The sequence below is a fragment of the Ranitomeya imitator genome, chromosome 2 (genome assembly GCF_032444005.1).
Source record: "Ranitomeya imitator isolate aRanImi1 chromosome 2, aRanImi1.pri, whole genome shotgun sequence".
NCBI classification, from domain to species: Eukaryota; Metazoa; Chordata; class Amphibia; order Anura; family Dendrobatidae; genus Ranitomeya; species Ranitomeya imitator.
In genome coordinates this window covers 803,137,204-803,154,010 of record NC_091283.1, presented here as the reverse complement: position 1 = coordinate 803,154,010, position 16,807 = coordinate 803,137,204, and the positions used below count along the sequence as shown (strand labels likewise).

Genomic DNA, 16,807 nt, shown 5'->3' with positions numbered 1-16,807 from the left:
TATAATAGATGGGCTATCGACCTATAGATAGTATGGTACACACCCAGTATGTAAATAAGTAATCTATGCAGAGGCAGTACCCACTAGGAAGCTATGTCCCATCTACCTTATAAAAAAATCACGTGTCCGTACCTGCAGCCATAGTGAGGGTGAATACGCGGTACCCAGATGACCCCGACGCGCGTTTCGCTGTCCTGCAGCTTCGTCAGGAGGTCGAAGCTCCTGGAGTTATAGTCTGCTGCAGAGCTATTATTACTGATAGTATTTTTTGAGACATTGGATTTTAGTAGTGGGGGTGTCTATGGGAGTTCTCAGGTTGGATGTCTCTGTTGTTATACTAGATAGTCCATTGATAGCAGAGTTGTTAGGATTTCCATCTCTGCTGTTATTACTTATATATTAGTCCTTATACTTGTATATATGCACATGCACTGTCATTGTTTGATATATTTTCTAAACAATAAATAAAGAGTTGCTATTTATATTTATTATTGATCGTGTTTACTTCACCATCTCTATTGGTTATATGTTTGAGTAATTGTCCGGTAAAGGGACAATGGAATAGGCTGCCATGTTACACTATCCTCCTGCTAGGTGGCCGCCATGGTCACCAGCTAATCTGCAGTAATAAATACACCGGAACTCCGTCCTGGAACACAGATCTCAGGGTTACGGGGACTGACTGTGTAGGGACAAGCCTCACTGCCAAAAGCCAGAGATACACCCAGAAGACAATTTATTCACACATTTCCTGGAGGTGTAACAGAGGATCAGCACTATCACTGGATTGGACGTACTACACAGCTTTCTGATTGGATAGGACAGACGACTTAACAGTGATTGGGGCATCAGGCACAGTCCAGCCGCAAATTGTCCCCTCCATACTCCCCTTCAGTCAGTGCCCACTGTTATGACCTGGTGGTCAGGACAATAATGGACCTGGTGGTTAAGAGCACACAGAATGACCTGATAGTTACTGATAATAAGGACGAGCTCTGGGACGTGGGAACTCTGCTGACCGCAATCCCGAAACCTATCAAACACACTAGAAATAGCCGTGGATTGCGCCTAACGCTCCCTATGCAACTCGGCACAGCCTAAGGAACTAGCTAGCCCTGAAGATAGAAAAATAAAGCCTACCTTGCCTCAGAGAAATTCCCCAAAGGAAAAGGCAGCCCCCCACATATAATGGCTGTGAGTAAAGATGAAAATACAAACACAGAGATGAAATAGATTTAGCAAAGTGAGGCCCGACTTACTGAACAGACCGAGGATAGGAAAGGTTACTTTGCGGTCAGCACAAAAACCTACAAAAAGACCACGCAGAGGGGCAAAAAGAGGCGCTCCCTCTGCGTCCCAGAGCTTCCAGCAAGCAAGACAACAAATTAAATAGCAAGCTGGACAGAAAAATAGCAAACCAAAGAAATACAAGCTGGAACTTAGCTTCTGATGGGAAGACAGGTCACAAGAACGATCCAGGAGTGAACAGACCAATACTGGAACATTGACAGGTGGCATGGAGCAAAGATCTAAGTGGAGTTAAATAGAGCAGCAGCTAACGAATTAACCTCGTCACCTGTGAAACTCAGAAACACCCACCAGAGGAAGTCCATGGACAGAACCAGCCGAAGTACCATTCATGACCACAGGAGGGAGCCCGACAACAGAATTCACAACATCCCACATAGCGTTAGCAGTCCGTTAACGCTGCCATTACCCCTGTAACTGTGACCAACTTTTTACTATTGATGCTGCCTATGCAGCATCAATAGTAAAAACATATTTTAAAAATAATAATAATAAAACAAAAACTCATTATATACTCACCTCCTCGCGATGCTCCGGTCCCAAGAATGCATCGCGAGACCGCTACATCATCACGAGTTATTGCCGCAAGGCATTACTGGGAACAGAGCATCGCTAAACACCTGGGCTGGATCAAGGGGCCGCCGGAATGTGAGTATATAACTATTTTTTATTTTAATTCTTTTTTTTAACAGGGATATGGTGCCCACATTGCTATATACTGCGTGGGCTGTGTTATATACTGCGTGGGCTGTGTTATATACTACGTGGCTGTGCAATATACTAAGTGGGCGGTGGTATATACTACGTGGCTGTGCTATATACTACGTGGGCTGTGCTGTATACTACGTGGCCTGTGCTGTATACTATGTGGGCTGTGTTACATATTGCGTGGTCGGTGCTATATACGTGGGCTGTGCTATATACTACATCACTGTGCTATATACTACGTGGGCTGTGCTATATACTACGTGGGCTGTGCTATATACCACGTGGGCTGTGCTATATACCACGTGGGCTGTGCTATATACTAGGTGGCTGTGCAATATATTAAGTGGCTGTGCTATATACTACGTGGCTGTGCTATACACTATGTGGCTGTGTTATAATACATAGCTGTGCTATATACTACGTGGCTGTGCTATATACTACGTGGCTGTGCTATATACTACGTGGCTGTGCTATATACTACGTGGCTGTGCTATATACTACGTGGGCTGTGTTATATGCCGCGAATTGATGCGAGATTTCAACCACGCTTCGCTAATTGGTCGTTCCCGGCCGGATCCTGTGTATTCATTGCATTATTCTGAAATCTTCATAAATACACTACATACATATTCTAGAATACCCGATGCATTAGAATCGGGCCACCATCTAGTATATATATATTAGTTTTATTATAACTAGCAGTCCCATGTAAAGCCACAAATAACGCATTTGCAGATGGATCCTTGATACATCCACAATCCTTGCTTCTTACATGCTCCATTCCCCCCATATTTATTGGGCCGTACATGATGTTATTATGATCTCGCACAACAGTATGCCGGCCATCAGGAACTAATAATACAGAACACTGCTGCTAGATCCATGCCCTGATCTAAGAGGAGAAATCCTCGCCGTTCCTGGAAGATTAGCCTGAAAGTACTCTGGATTAAGCAGCTAACATGTAGGTCTGGCAGATATTCCCCGGGAAGCTTGACGTCTGCAGCATATGCCAACTTCTAACACTGTCCAGTCACTGGCAGGATGACGTTCCCGACACATTGGCGCCCTCTAAACACCGGCTGTGCCAAGACGGAACGACATGAGCTTCAGCCAGGGGGTGCGGTACCAGGGGGTAGACCCCCACCAAGAGATATTATAATATTATGGCATGTGATACCCTTAACAAGAGATATCCAGGAAGCATTAAGCTTAATCCTGGCCCTGCTGCTAAAAACATGGCACCTCCAATCTCAGGCGCTACTGATCTCTGTGGGAAGAAGACCACACTCTTTATACAGTGACATAAGAGAAGGCACTAAAACCATCTTAGGATGCCGAGCGCTGATCTGATACAACCCCCTCCCCGGCAAACACATCGTCTCCTGTGACATAGGCGACTCCGTCACATAACTGATCTCATTAGGGTCAGAAGCACAATGTGCGCACGTGTATAATCAGCAAAGTGTGCCAGCGAGGAGGGTCCGGAGCAGCTTCCGGGGAGAATTCAGCCGCGACCACACACAGCGTTTTCTAGCTTGGCCGCATGTTATAAAGTCAATCCAAAACATACAATATTTAAGGGCCCAGTTTCATCATTTGCAAGATTTTTTTTCATAGTCACTTTTCTTTTTTTTTGTCTTCCTTCCGGTCATTAACCATTTTTGAAACCCTTTAGAAAAAATTTTTCACTGTAAATAAACCATGCATAAAACTACACCGGAGGGAGACTGGAGTGGAGTTGTGTCAAATTTTGCAACTTTATAAAAAGTCTCAATTTATGTATCAGGGGAAAAAACCACAAAGCGGGGGGCGCAAAAGAAAAAACAAAAAAAGACACACGTATAACAGATTAAAAAAGACACACATAGAATAATAAATTGGATGCAAACAAACAAAAAAACAAACGGGCACAAAGGCAATGATGAATCTCATGCTTCTCTTCGACATGATATTAAAAAAGGTCGCCGAATGTAAATATTCCTTTAAAAAAACTATGCTGCCATAAAATGATAAAATGCACATTTTTTGCACAATGCCATGTGGGCAACTTTTCTACACCAGTTTAACATCCAACATTGGGGAAGAAATTAATCAAAGTAAAGTAAACAGGAGAGCGTGTCCCCATGGGGCACTTCCAATGCGGAGCTCCTGCAGAGACCTTTACAGCAGATACTGTGGTGCTGTTATGATCAGCATTTAACTATTTGCGTTGCAAAGGGTGAAATCTGCAGCATAAACGGACATTCTGTGGGTCAATTTAGAGGAAATCTAAAAATCTCATCTGCCAAAAAATACCTATAAAGACAAGTCTAAGGGTACGTGTCCACGTTCAGGATGGCCGACGGTTTTGACGGAGCGGCAAACTCGCTTTGCCCCCTTCTGGAGACGCGATGATGCCGGATGTGTTCATTGCACACATCCGGTATCATCGAACCCCACACATAGGGCCCTGTGTTATACTTTGCGGCGGCGCAGCGTCGCTCCAAGGTAAATGGACATGCTGCAATCTAAAAAGACGCGCCGCATGTCCAGAATCACAGGACCGCCGGATGCGTGTTACCACTCATAGTGGAGATGGAATTTCATTAAATCCCCTCCACTATGCTGTAACATCTGGACGCTGCGTGTTTGGCGCTGCGGCTCTATGCAGCGTCAAACACACAGCGTTTCCTGAACGTGGAAATATACCCTAAGGCTATGTGCACACGTTCAGGATTTCTTTCAGAAAATTCCTGAGAAAAACTTTAAATTTTCTGCTGTGCACACAGCCTAAGTAATGTCTGGTTCACAGACTAAACTCACAGTTGTCTATGAATGGGTCTGTGTTGTACAGGAAAGCACATGGGTGCCATGCGTGTGCTAAGAAAATTAATGGATGGGTGAATGGGGCCATAGAGATAGCAGCAGGGAGCAGAAGGGGCTTGTACACAAATTTCCACACTGTGGAGAAGGTGGAAAGCAGCTAAATTCTCAATTGGGCAGAGAAAATAAGCTGTAAAAAAAGCAAACACATGAAGATGAAATTCAGTGCAGGATAGAAGCTGTGCTGATATATGAGCTACTGAAGACAGCAGCACCCTGGATACAATCAGACGCCACATCCAGCCTGTATTAATGAGAGGGACACTCACAGAAGATAAAAATCTGAAAGGAATGAAGATTGCCGAAGGTGTAGCCACTAACATGTAAAAATCATTTTTTCTAAGGTCATAGTCTTTACCATGGGCAGATAAATTGCTGTAACAAATGCAGATTGTCATTATCTCAAGTTGATGGATGCTTTCTTACTGACATTTAAATGTCTTTTTGTATGAATGGCTGTTTGGGTGACAGATCGTTGCCCCATCACTCACACAGTATTGTCTGCAGCACATCCTCTATATATCAGGGGTCTTGTGCTGCCAGCCACTAAGTCTTCTTATATCGTAAGTTTTTATATTATTATATGTAATGCATCATTTGAACAATCTGACACAATCTTTAAGGGTATATTCATAAAAGATTTGTTGCAAAAATTTTTGTGTATAAGAATCAGTTCCATCCAATGCAATGTGGTTACTAGTGCAGAATGTGCATGAATTTCTGCAATCTCTGCTCTGATGTATGGGACAGTCACAGGTTTATAGTCAGATTTGTTGAGTTTGCTGTTACGTTGATCCATCTGGTTCTACGATCCAATGTGGCAACTCATCGCGATCCTCCTCTTTCTTGGGCGATGACATTACATGTCCGATCTCTCGTGGACCCGTCTCTATAGCGGTATTTCGCAGCCTTGCGTATTTCCTCTCTTGCCTGGCTGGTGAAGGCTGTATAATCTGCTTATGGAAGACAGACACTTATCCTGTTTAACATCTGACTTGTAACTACCTGATGATAATGTCAGCAGCGATTACGAGGAGTCATTAGAAGATAAAAAAAAACGATATGTAGACGTTCCCTATTAAATTAGTGTAATCGAGGCAAATTAATGATAAGATAGTCCGGCGAGAGGTTTTCAGAGCAGAGATTTACAATAAAGCAAATTCATTAACAAACGCCTATATTTTGCATGCATACCAACTTATACTCCAGTTCATTTTTTTTCGGGTTTTAGCTTGGCGGTACTTTTATTTAGCTTCCCATTGCTTGGTGTCCACAGTCGGGTCCTGCTCGGCCCTTATTCACATTGACGTCCCTTTGACACGTGGTAAGGTATTAATACCAGAGGTTAGGAACCTCTTGATTTGGGTACACCTTGTTACTGGTGGGATGCCTCTTACGCTTCTTTTGACCAAGTCCCCTATGTTCTTTCTATGCCCCATTGCTCTTACTTACTGCAGAGTATGTGTTCATTTTGTTTCTATTTTAGGTTGGGTGTGTTTCCGCGTAAGTAAAGCTGGAGCGCCCTCTGCTGTTCATACATGACAAGTGTACATTTTTATGACGCATTAGGCTTATGATGTTTTCTTAAGACATATCGGGAAGATTTAGGATCAGTAGGGATCCACCTTTAAGACACTCACTGATCCTGCAAATGGAGGGAACACGGCTCTGGAGTAGCGCTGCATCCTCCTCGTTTTTCCCAAGGCGCCCTGGCCGCCCCTGGCATAAGGGATCATAAGCATAGCTCTGGTTGTGTGTGAAAAATCTTCAGCAAACAAAATCTCCTCCACAAGCTGCAGAAAAAAAATCCACAATGTAAATGGGCCTGCGAGTGGATTGAAACCTGCAGTACGGCAATTTACGTTGAGGATCTCTGCGGAACTCATGGGGATTTTGTTTCGGTCAGCGTTGAAAAGACAGAAAGCAAAAAACCTAAAAACACAACCACATCTACATGTCAATATATGCGCACCCACACCGCACCCGCTCTCCGGCTTTTCACGTCCTAATGGATGCCCCACAGTGGTTATTCCCCCCAGGATTATGATCAGGGGGCTACTACAATGCTTGCCATCAGGATCCACCATCGCTGCTCATCTCGGCCGGACTGGAAGACGTCTTTCCCACCAGTCACATCACCGTTCAGCCATCAGTGGTCTCAGCAGTCAGGTCGGTGGTTATTATGAAGTGATCACTTCCATCCGGCAGAGATGGTCAGAGCGTCAGCACTGGAGTAGCGGCGGATTTTGGTGGAAAGTACCGATTTTATCTTCTTTTTTATAAAAAGGTGATTTCCCTCTACTTTTTATTAAAAAAAAGCCTCCCTTTAGTGACTAAAGAGTGTAAATGTAAGTGATCTAGGTCTATAGAGCATGCTGGCTGTGTCACACAGTCAGCATCTGCTGCAGTGACAGGAGCGTGCTCTGATCGCTGCTATGTAACCATATGAGAGCGGTATGTCAATATCTGCCACCAGTACTCATCAGCCTCCCTGCGATGCAATGGTTGGAGGCCTGCTAAAGCTACCATGGCTGCCACATAGGTCCTCCTATGCTGCCCTACGAGTGACTGGACTTACTAGATATTAGATCTGCAATATCAATATATACTGTGCTTCTGCTGTGTATTGGGGTCTTTGATTCATGTCTCACCAAAGACCACATCTGCAAGGAGTTTGCCGGCTCTCCCTATGTTTGCATGTTTCCTCCGGGTTCTCCGGTTTCCTCCTACACTCCAAACACATACCGATAGGGAATCTATATTGTGAGCCCCAACGGAGACAGTGATGATAATGTCTGTAAATTTCCCTGGAGTATGAAGGCGCTATTTAAGAATAATAAATAAATATAGCATCCTTATATATTGTACATCTTCTGAAATTCAGCGATTCAGAGACGAGCAGCGATGGTTAGGCAGGGAGTTTAATCATACATAAGTGAATGCTGCTGGATTGGAGGGCATGGGGGATCTGATGGGTTCCCTTTAAGAAGACAATTTCTATCCCATATGTCCTACCCCTGTATGAGCAAGTGCCCCTGCTCCTAGTTTCTGCAGCCAATCACTGAACCCAGCAGCTCCAAGAGGCTTGTGACATCTACGTGAGAAAATCCCTTTAACGTTATTTAATAATAGATGACAAAATTATAGCACTTATGCTGTGAATTATCACGGTTATATACGAATTGTGGGTTTTTTTCAGAACGAGGTTACACTATCAATCTGTCTGAGAAAAGAAAGGCGAAATGCAACAGATGAGAGGAACATTCCCTCCATCCAGTCTCGTCAGTCTGCCAGGGAACTGGATACAGTCACTGTAAACAATGTTTCTGTTTGTTTTCACTCTCACCCCTATAATCCTCCACTTTCTACTAACCCCCTTAATCTCCACACCTAGTAAGGAACTGGTCATCTCCTCTTTAATCCTCCCCATCCATCTCACCTCCTCCTCTGAACTGTTCCTCAACATACAATCCTCTGCCTCCAAACACAGACAGCCACCTCATGCCCTCTCCTGCTCCCACCTGCTAACACTTTCTCTGCTCCTCCTCACTGCCAGTGATATTGCTCCAAATCCTGGTCCTCCTCACCACATCCCCACAGTGATTTCTACCTCCCATTCAAGCTCTATCATAACTTTCCGTAACCTCTCTAACCTTATACCCATTCGCCCAGCCCCCGCTTCCCCAGTCACACTAACAGTAGCTCTATGGAACGCTGCTCTGTCTGCGAAAAACTTTCCTACATCCATGATCTTTTCATTACTCACAAACTTTCCTTTCTCACCATCACTGAAACCTGGCTCACCCCCTCTGACACAGCCTCTCCTGCTACACTCTCCTATCGTGGATTCCACCTTTTTCCACACACCCCGCCCCATCAACAAGCATGGTGGAGGAGATGCTTTTCTCCTGTCAGATAACTGCTCCTTCACCCCAATCCCACTGCCATCCTCTGTTACCCTCCCTTCCTTTGAGGTGCACTCTGTGCGCATCTATTCCCCCACCAAGCGGCTGTCATTAAACAACCCCCCAGGGCCAGCCACCACCTTCTTTCACCACTTTACCACCTACTTCATTTCCTTTCCGTGGACATCCCCACTATCAGCATGGGCGACTTCAAGATCCCCATTAACACTTCCCACTCAGCTGCCACTAAGCTTCTATCTCTCACTTCCTCCTTCGGCCTCGCTCAATGGTCTTCCACAGTCACTCACAAAGATGGCCACATATTGGACCTCATCTTCACCCGCCTCTGCTCCCTATCTAACCTCTCTAACTCACCTCTCCCTCTTTTGGACACAACCTACTCACATTCTCTTCCCTCTCCACTCCTTGTCCACAATCCCCACCCCACATACTTGCACACCCTCACAGAAATCTTAAACACCTCAATCTACACTCAGTCTTAATCCCTTCTCCCTCCTACAGGCATAAGTTCGCTACACAATGCGGATGCCGCTGCCTCTTTGTATAACACCACAATAGCTGTAGTTCTGGAATTGGTTGCCCCTCTCACACATACGAAAGCTCACAAAATCAACAGACGGCCCTGGCACACCAACCTGACCAAAGAACTGAGGCGAGCTTCCAGGGCTGCTGAGCGGAGCTGGAAAAGATCCCACTCCAATGAGCACTTCATCGCATTCAAACAGTCCCTCACTACTTTCAAGGCCTCACTCGCTGAGGCAAAACAAACCTACTTCTCACCTCTCATATCCTCCCTGTCTCACAACCCTAAACAGTTATTCAACACTTTCAATTCTCTCCTCCATCCCCCAGCACCTCCTCCCTCCCCACTCATCTCAGCTGAAGACCTCATTTTTCAAGCAGAAGATTGATAATATCAGAGACAGCTTTGGTCGACAACCCCCAGAGCCCTTCCTCCCAACTACCCAGCCCTCCACCTCCAAAACCAACTTCTCCACCATTACAGAAGATCGACTTTCCAGTCTACTCTCAAGATCGCATCTCACCACATGTGCACTTGACCCGATCCCATCCCACTTCATCCCAAACCTCACCACAGTCTTCATCCCAACCCTAATCCATCTCTTCAACCTATCAATAACAACTGGTGTTTTCTCATCAAACATGCCTCAATCACACCTATCCTCAAGAAGCCCTCTCTTGACCCATCCTCTGTATCTAGCTATCGCCCTATATCACTTCTCCCCTATGTCTCAAAACTACTGGAACTACACATACATCTTGAACTGTCCTCCCACCTCTCTTCTTGCTCCCTCTTCGACAGGTTACAATCGGGATTCCGGTCACACCACTCCACTGAAACTGCCCTAACTAAGGTCACCAATGACCTATTAACCGCCAAGGCCAAGCGACACTACTCTGTCCTCCTCCTGGACCTCTCCTCTGCCTTTGACACAGTGGACCATTCCCTATTACTACAGATCCTCTCATCCCTTGGCATCACAGACTTGGCCCTATCCTGGATCTCGTCATACCTAAAAGACCGGACATTCAGCGTCTCCCACTCACACACCACCTCCTCACCTCGCCCCCTATCTGTCGGTGTCCCACAAGGCTCAGTCCTAGGGCCCCTGCTCTTCTCCATTTACACCTTTGGCCTGGGACAGCTCATAGAATCTCACGGCTTTCAGTATCATCTCTATGTTGACGACACACAGATCTACATCTCTGGACCAGTTATCACCACCCTACTAACCAGAATCCCTCAATGTCTGTCTGCTATTTCATCCTTCTCCACTAGATTTCTAAAACTTAATATGGACAAAACAGAATTCATCATCCTTGATACTGATCTCTCCTTCAAACCAAATATCCAAGCTCTTTCCACTTCCTGCTGACATCAACTCAAAAATATTTCCTGGATCTGTACATTCCTCAACCAAGAATCTACAAAAACCCTAGTCCATGCCCTCATCATCTCCCACCTTGACTACTGCAACCTCCTGCTCTGTGGCCTCCCCTCTAACACTCTTCACCCCTCCAATCTATTCTAAACTCTGCTGCCCGACTAATCCATCTGTCTCCCCACTATTCCCCAACCTTTCCCCTCTGTCAATCCCTGCACTGGCTCCCCATTACCCAAAGACCCCAGTTCAAAACCCTAACCATGACATACAAAGCCATCCACAACCTGTGTCCTCCATACATCTGTGACCTCGTCTCCTGGTACTTTCCTGCACACAACCTCCGATCCTCACAAGATCTCCTTCTCTACTCCCCTCTTATCTCTTCTTCCCACAATCACATACAAAATTTCTCCTGCGCATCATCCCTACTCTGGAACTCTCTACCACAACATATCAGACTCTCGCCTACCATTGAAACCTTCAAAACGAACCTGGAGACCCACCTCTTCCGACAAGCCTACAACGTGCAGTAACCACTGATCCACCAAACCGCTGCGCGACCAGCTCTACCCTCACCTACTGTATTTTCACCCATCCCTTGTAGATTGTGAGCCCTCGTGGGCAGGGTCCTCTCTCCTCCTGTACCAGCTGTGACTTGTATTGATTAAGATTACTGAGATTACTGTATTTGTTTTTATTATGTATACCCTTCCTCACATGTAAAGCGCCATGGAATAAATAGCGCTATAATAATAAATAATAATAATAATATACTGGGGGCCCATGTTGTAGAATAATTACCTTTCCCGGAGACGACTTCTTTTTCTACTCTCCATCGAAATCCAAACTGCAGCAAGAAAGAAAGAAGCGATCAAAAAACAACAGACAAATCTGTGCACGGCCATGTACACACTTACAGGCTCACAAACAGCGTATGATGCACAAGATCTCCTATAAATCCCCATGGCTTCAAAAGAAACCATTAAATGGGAAGAAAAACATCAAAAAGGACCCGTCAGCTCTCACGACAGATTAGGGTAATGTTTCTCTAGATTTCTGCATTGTTCCTCTGTTATACCTCCTAGAAATGTATCAAATTGTCAACTGGGTGTTACTAGTTGGGGGCGTGACCTTAAACAATGACCAATCAGTGCTGACAATATCAGACCGTGGAGACCACACCTCTTTAAGAGGGAGAATAGTAACACCTAGTTGTCAAAATTCCTGTAATTCCAGGAGGAATAACAAAGTCACAGCACAACAAAAAGTTATAAAATGAGATGCTCCAAGATTGCAATTTAATGGAGCTTGTAAGTACAGTGTGACAGGTGAACTGAGTAGCAGAGAAACCTCTTTATACTGCTGGGCCTCCTGACTGCAAAACTATAATAAAAAAAAAAATTCCCGTGGTTCTTATAGAATGAAAAGTACGAGGAATACATAACATCTAATTTGTGTTACATGTTGACGGTACTAAGATCGGCCTTTGTGCAGGGCTCCGACATAATGCATACAACACAAACAACATTTATCTCGTATCCACAAACCTTGTTTTCCTTGTATCTGCTGAGATCCGCTATACAATATTCTTTAAATAATTTATCATAGTATTTCTTTGCAATTCTCTTCTCCCTGTCAGCACAAAAAAATACAAACCTTCATGAGGCAGAGAAAAGAAAATGTCCGTGTACGCATTTATAGATCATAGAACATTTATGAAACTTCAATACAGGGACAGAAAACGTTAAACAAAAATAATCATGAATTTTTCATAAAACTGATATATTTCAGTCTCTAAATCTTACTGAGAAAATATAAACAAAGAAAGTTATGGCTAAAGGATATGGACACCTTCAGAAAAAGACAAAAGTCCTTTAAGGCCACGCAATATAAAACTTATACATTGCAGATCTGCTTTGATTTAGTGGATTGTGGTTCTAATACAGATTCATCCACGTTTGTTTGTTTTTATCCTAGAAAACTGGTATTATGGTTTATGCAACCATTGAATTCAGCTATATGAGGACATATAGCACACATCACATCAGCCATAGACTCAGTTGCCCCTCTCATGCATGGCAAAGTGCGACAAATCAATAGGCAACCCTGGCATAATCTTACCAAAAAACTTCGACAAGCATCCAGGGTCGCAGAGCTGCGTTGGAAGAAAACACGCCTGCCAGATGACTTTTCTGCTTTCAAACAAGCTACACTTGCCTTCAAATCAGCCCTCACCTCCGCTAAACAGACCTATTTCACTAACCTTGTATCTTCATTATCATACAACCCAAAACAACTGTTCAGCACATTTAACTCTCTCCTCTGCCCACCACTGCCATCTCCAACTCCTCTCATCACATCCGAGGACTTTGCCACCTACTTCAAAAACAAGATCGACCAAACAAGGCAAACCTTTAGGGTAAGTTCACACAAGGTGTTTTTGCTGCGTTTTTTTGCTGCCTTTTTTATGATAATTTTCAGCTGCTTTTTACAACACCAGCAAAGCATTGTGAGATTTCAGAAATCTCATGCACACACATTGGTTTTTTGTTTCATCAGCATTTTGTGCTTTGCTGTGTTTTTTGGACATAGAGCATGTCACTTCTTTCAGCGTTTTTGCTGCGTTTTTTCACCCATTGACTTCAATGGGTGTTGAAAAATACGCAGCAAAAACGCAGGTATCATTATTTGCTGCGTTTTTGCTGCTGAAAATCCAAGGACATTAGCATGGACAAAGAAAAAAAAAGCACCAAAAAAACCGCACCAAATATGCAACAAAAAACACACAAAAACGCATCTAAACCTGTGTTTTTGACACAGCTTCTTTCCTGTCAAGATGATCAGGTTTTGCTGCAGAAAAAAAAAGCAGCGAAAACGCCCTGTGTGAACTTACCCTTACTGTTCCACCATCCTAACCACTCCATACACAAGACCTCTGCCCATCCCTAATAACCTCTCCCTCTCCAACATCACTGAAGGAGAACTTACCTCCTTTCCAAATCACACCTCACCACCTGTGCACTTGACCCCATCCCTTTCCACCTGCTCCCCAACCTCACTAACATGCTCATTCCAGCCCTAACCCATCTCTTCAACCTATCACTATCTTCTAGCACCTTCCCCTCTGCCTTAAAACATACCACCATCACACCCATCCTTAAAAAAACTAACCTTGACCCAACTGCTATGCCCAACTATCGCCCCATATCACTGCTCCCGTTTGCTTCAAAACTCCTTGAGCAGCATTGTCCATGCTCAACTCATCTAACTCTCTCCTTGACAACCTCCAATCTGGCTTCCGCCCCCACCACTCCACCGAAACTGTCCTGACCAAAATTACTAATGACTTACAGCCAAAACGAACAGACAGTTCTCCATCCTCCTCCTTCTAGACCTGTCCTCTGCCTTCGACACAGTCAACCACTGCCTACTGCTACAGATTCTTTCTTCCCTTGGCATCAAAGACCTTGCCCTGTCCTGGATTGCATCATACCATTCCGACCGCACATTTAGCTTTTCCCACTCCCACACTACCTCCTCATCCCGCCCTCTCTCTGCTGGAGTCTCTCAAGGCTCTGTCCTAGGGCCCTACTTTTTTCCATCTATACCCTTGGCTTAGGACAACTCACAGTAGAGCAGCGGCTTCTCTTCCACTCTCTTCTGTTGATGGGGCGTGACTGCCAGTATCATGATGACTGAAAGCCGGCTCCCTGCTGCTTAACTGCGGGAAGCTGGCTGTCAGTCAGTAGTCACACCACTTCAACAGAGCAACTGGGAAGAGGAAGAGCTGATCTGTTGATGTGGAGCAGCTGAATCACCTAAATCGCTGGTGACCGCCCCAAGGTAGAACACTCATGTAGCTAGTAACTACCTGCCTTTTCAATTTTAGGCCCATAGTAAAAAAAAATAAAAATAAAAAAAATGTCCTGGATAACCCCCTTTTTAACCCACAACTCTTAAATAGATATGATATATACCAATGGCAGCTCAGGGCCCCACTTAGTTATAACGGGGTCTAGTGTTTGCTGAGAAGCATGACATTGCAAATAAGGCTATTCCTCCTGTCGAATCTGTTTTTTTTGTGTTTTTTTATATAAAACACTACAACACAAAAGTGAACAAAGCCTTACTCGACTTACCAAGTCATGTCTTCTTCATCTTCCTCTTGCCAAAGGAACCTGTGGTTTTCTCGTATAACGTCTAAGTCTGTTTTACGATTTCCTCTGTAATGAAAATGTACATTATTAAAATCATTTACAAAGAGTGGAAAGCAAAATGTCCTTTGTGATCATTGATATTGATTGATATCGGGTCTCTACTAGTGATGAGCGAGTGTACTCGTTGCTCGGGTGGTCTCCAAGTATTTGTAACTGCTCAGAGATTTAATTTTCATCGCTGCAGCTGCATCACTAACAGCTACTAGCCAGGCTGAGTACATGTGGGGGTTGCCTGGTTGCTAGGGAATCCCCACATGTAATCAAGCTGGCTAACAGGTGCAAATCATGCAGCTTCCGCGATGAAAACTAAATTTCCGAACAGTTACAAATACTCGGAGACCACCCGAGTGTGCTCGGGAAAACCCGAGCAACGAGTACATTCGCTCATCTCTAGTGTCTACCCCTGCCTGAGCAATTTTCAACATTGGGAATCAGCAGCAATATTCTGCTGGAAAGCACTGGAGTCAGAAATATTGGTAGCATATACAGGTCCTTCTCAAAAAATTAGCATATAGTGTTAAATTTCATTATTTACCATAATGTAATGATTACAATTAAACTTTCATATATTATAGATTCATTATCCACCATCTGAAATTTGTCAGGTCTTTTATTGTTTTAATACTGATGATTTTGGCATACAACTCCTGATAACCCAAAAAACCTGTCTCAATAAATTAGCATATCAAGAAAAGGTTCTCTAAACGACCTATTACCCTAATCTTCTGAATCAACTAATTAACTCTAAACACATGCAAAAGATACCTGAGGCTTTTATAAACTCCCTGCCTGGTTCATTACTCAAAACCCCCATCATGGGTAAGACTAGCGACCTGACAGATGTCAAGAAGGCCATCATTGACACCCTCAAGCAAGAGGGTAAGACCCAGAAAGAAATTTCTCAACAAATAGGCTGTTCCCAGAGTGCTGTATCAAGGCACCTCAATGGTAAGTCTGTTGGAAGGAAACAATGTGGCAGAAAACGCTGTACAACGAGAAGAGGAGACCGGACCCTGAGGAAGATTGTGGAGAAGGACCGATTCCAGACCTTGGGGAACCTGAGGAAGCAGTGGACTGAGTCTGGTGTGGAAACATCCAGAGCCACCGTGCACAGGCGTGTGCAGGAAATGGGCTACAGGTGCCGCATTCCCCAGGTAAAGCCACTTTTGAACCATAAACAGCGGCAGAGGCGCCTGACCTGGGCTACAGAGAAGCAGCACTGGACTGTTGCTAAGTGGTCCCAAGTACTTTTTTCTGATGAAAGCAAATTTTGCATGTCATTCGGAAATCAAGGTGCCAGAGTCTGGAGGAAGACTGGGGAGAAGGAAATGCCAAAATGCCTGAAGTCCAGTGTCAAGTACCCACAGTCAGTGATGGCGTGGGGTGCCATGTCAGCTGCTGGTGTTGGTCCACTGTGTTTCATCAAGGGCAGGGTCAATGCAGCTAGCTATCAGGAGATTTTGGAGCACTTCATGCTTCCATAGGCTGAAATGCTTTATGGAGATGAAGATTTCATTTTTCAGCACGACCTGGCACCTGCTCACAGTGCCAAAACCACTGGTAAATGGTTTACTGACCATGGTATTACTGTGCTCAATTGGCCTGCCAACTCTCCTGACCTGAACCCCATAGAGAATCTGTGGGATAGTGTGAAGAGAAAGTTGAGAGACGCAAGACCCAACACTCTGGATGAGCTTAAGGCCGCTATTGAAGCATCCTGGGCCTCCATAACATCTCAGCAGTGTCACAGGCTGATTGCCTCCATGCCACGCCGCATTGAAGCAGTCATTTCTGCCAAAGGATTCCCGACCAAGTATTGAGTGCATAACTGAACATTATTATTTGTTGGGTTTTTTGTTTGTTATTAAAAAACACTTTT

General features: G+C 44.5%; 1 protein-coding gene across 1 annotated transcript in view; it reads right to left on the bottom strand.

Annotated features, from left to right (window-relative positions):
* Positions 1-16,807, bottom strand: part of LOC138665863 (protein FRA10AC1) — a 61,270-nt gene that overhangs the window by 19,625 nt on the left and 24,838 nt on the right. Inside the window, exons 6-8 of the mRNA XM_069753766.1 lie at positions 14,851-14,934; positions 12,259-12,343; positions 11,513-11,558 (exon numbers count right to left, since the gene is read on the bottom strand). Coding sequence (XP_069609867.1) covers positions 11,513-11,558; positions 12,259-12,343; positions 14,851-14,934 — 215 coding nt within the window. The remainder of the gene's footprint in view (positions 1-11,512; positions 11,559-12,258; positions 12,344-14,850; positions 14,935-16,807) is intronic.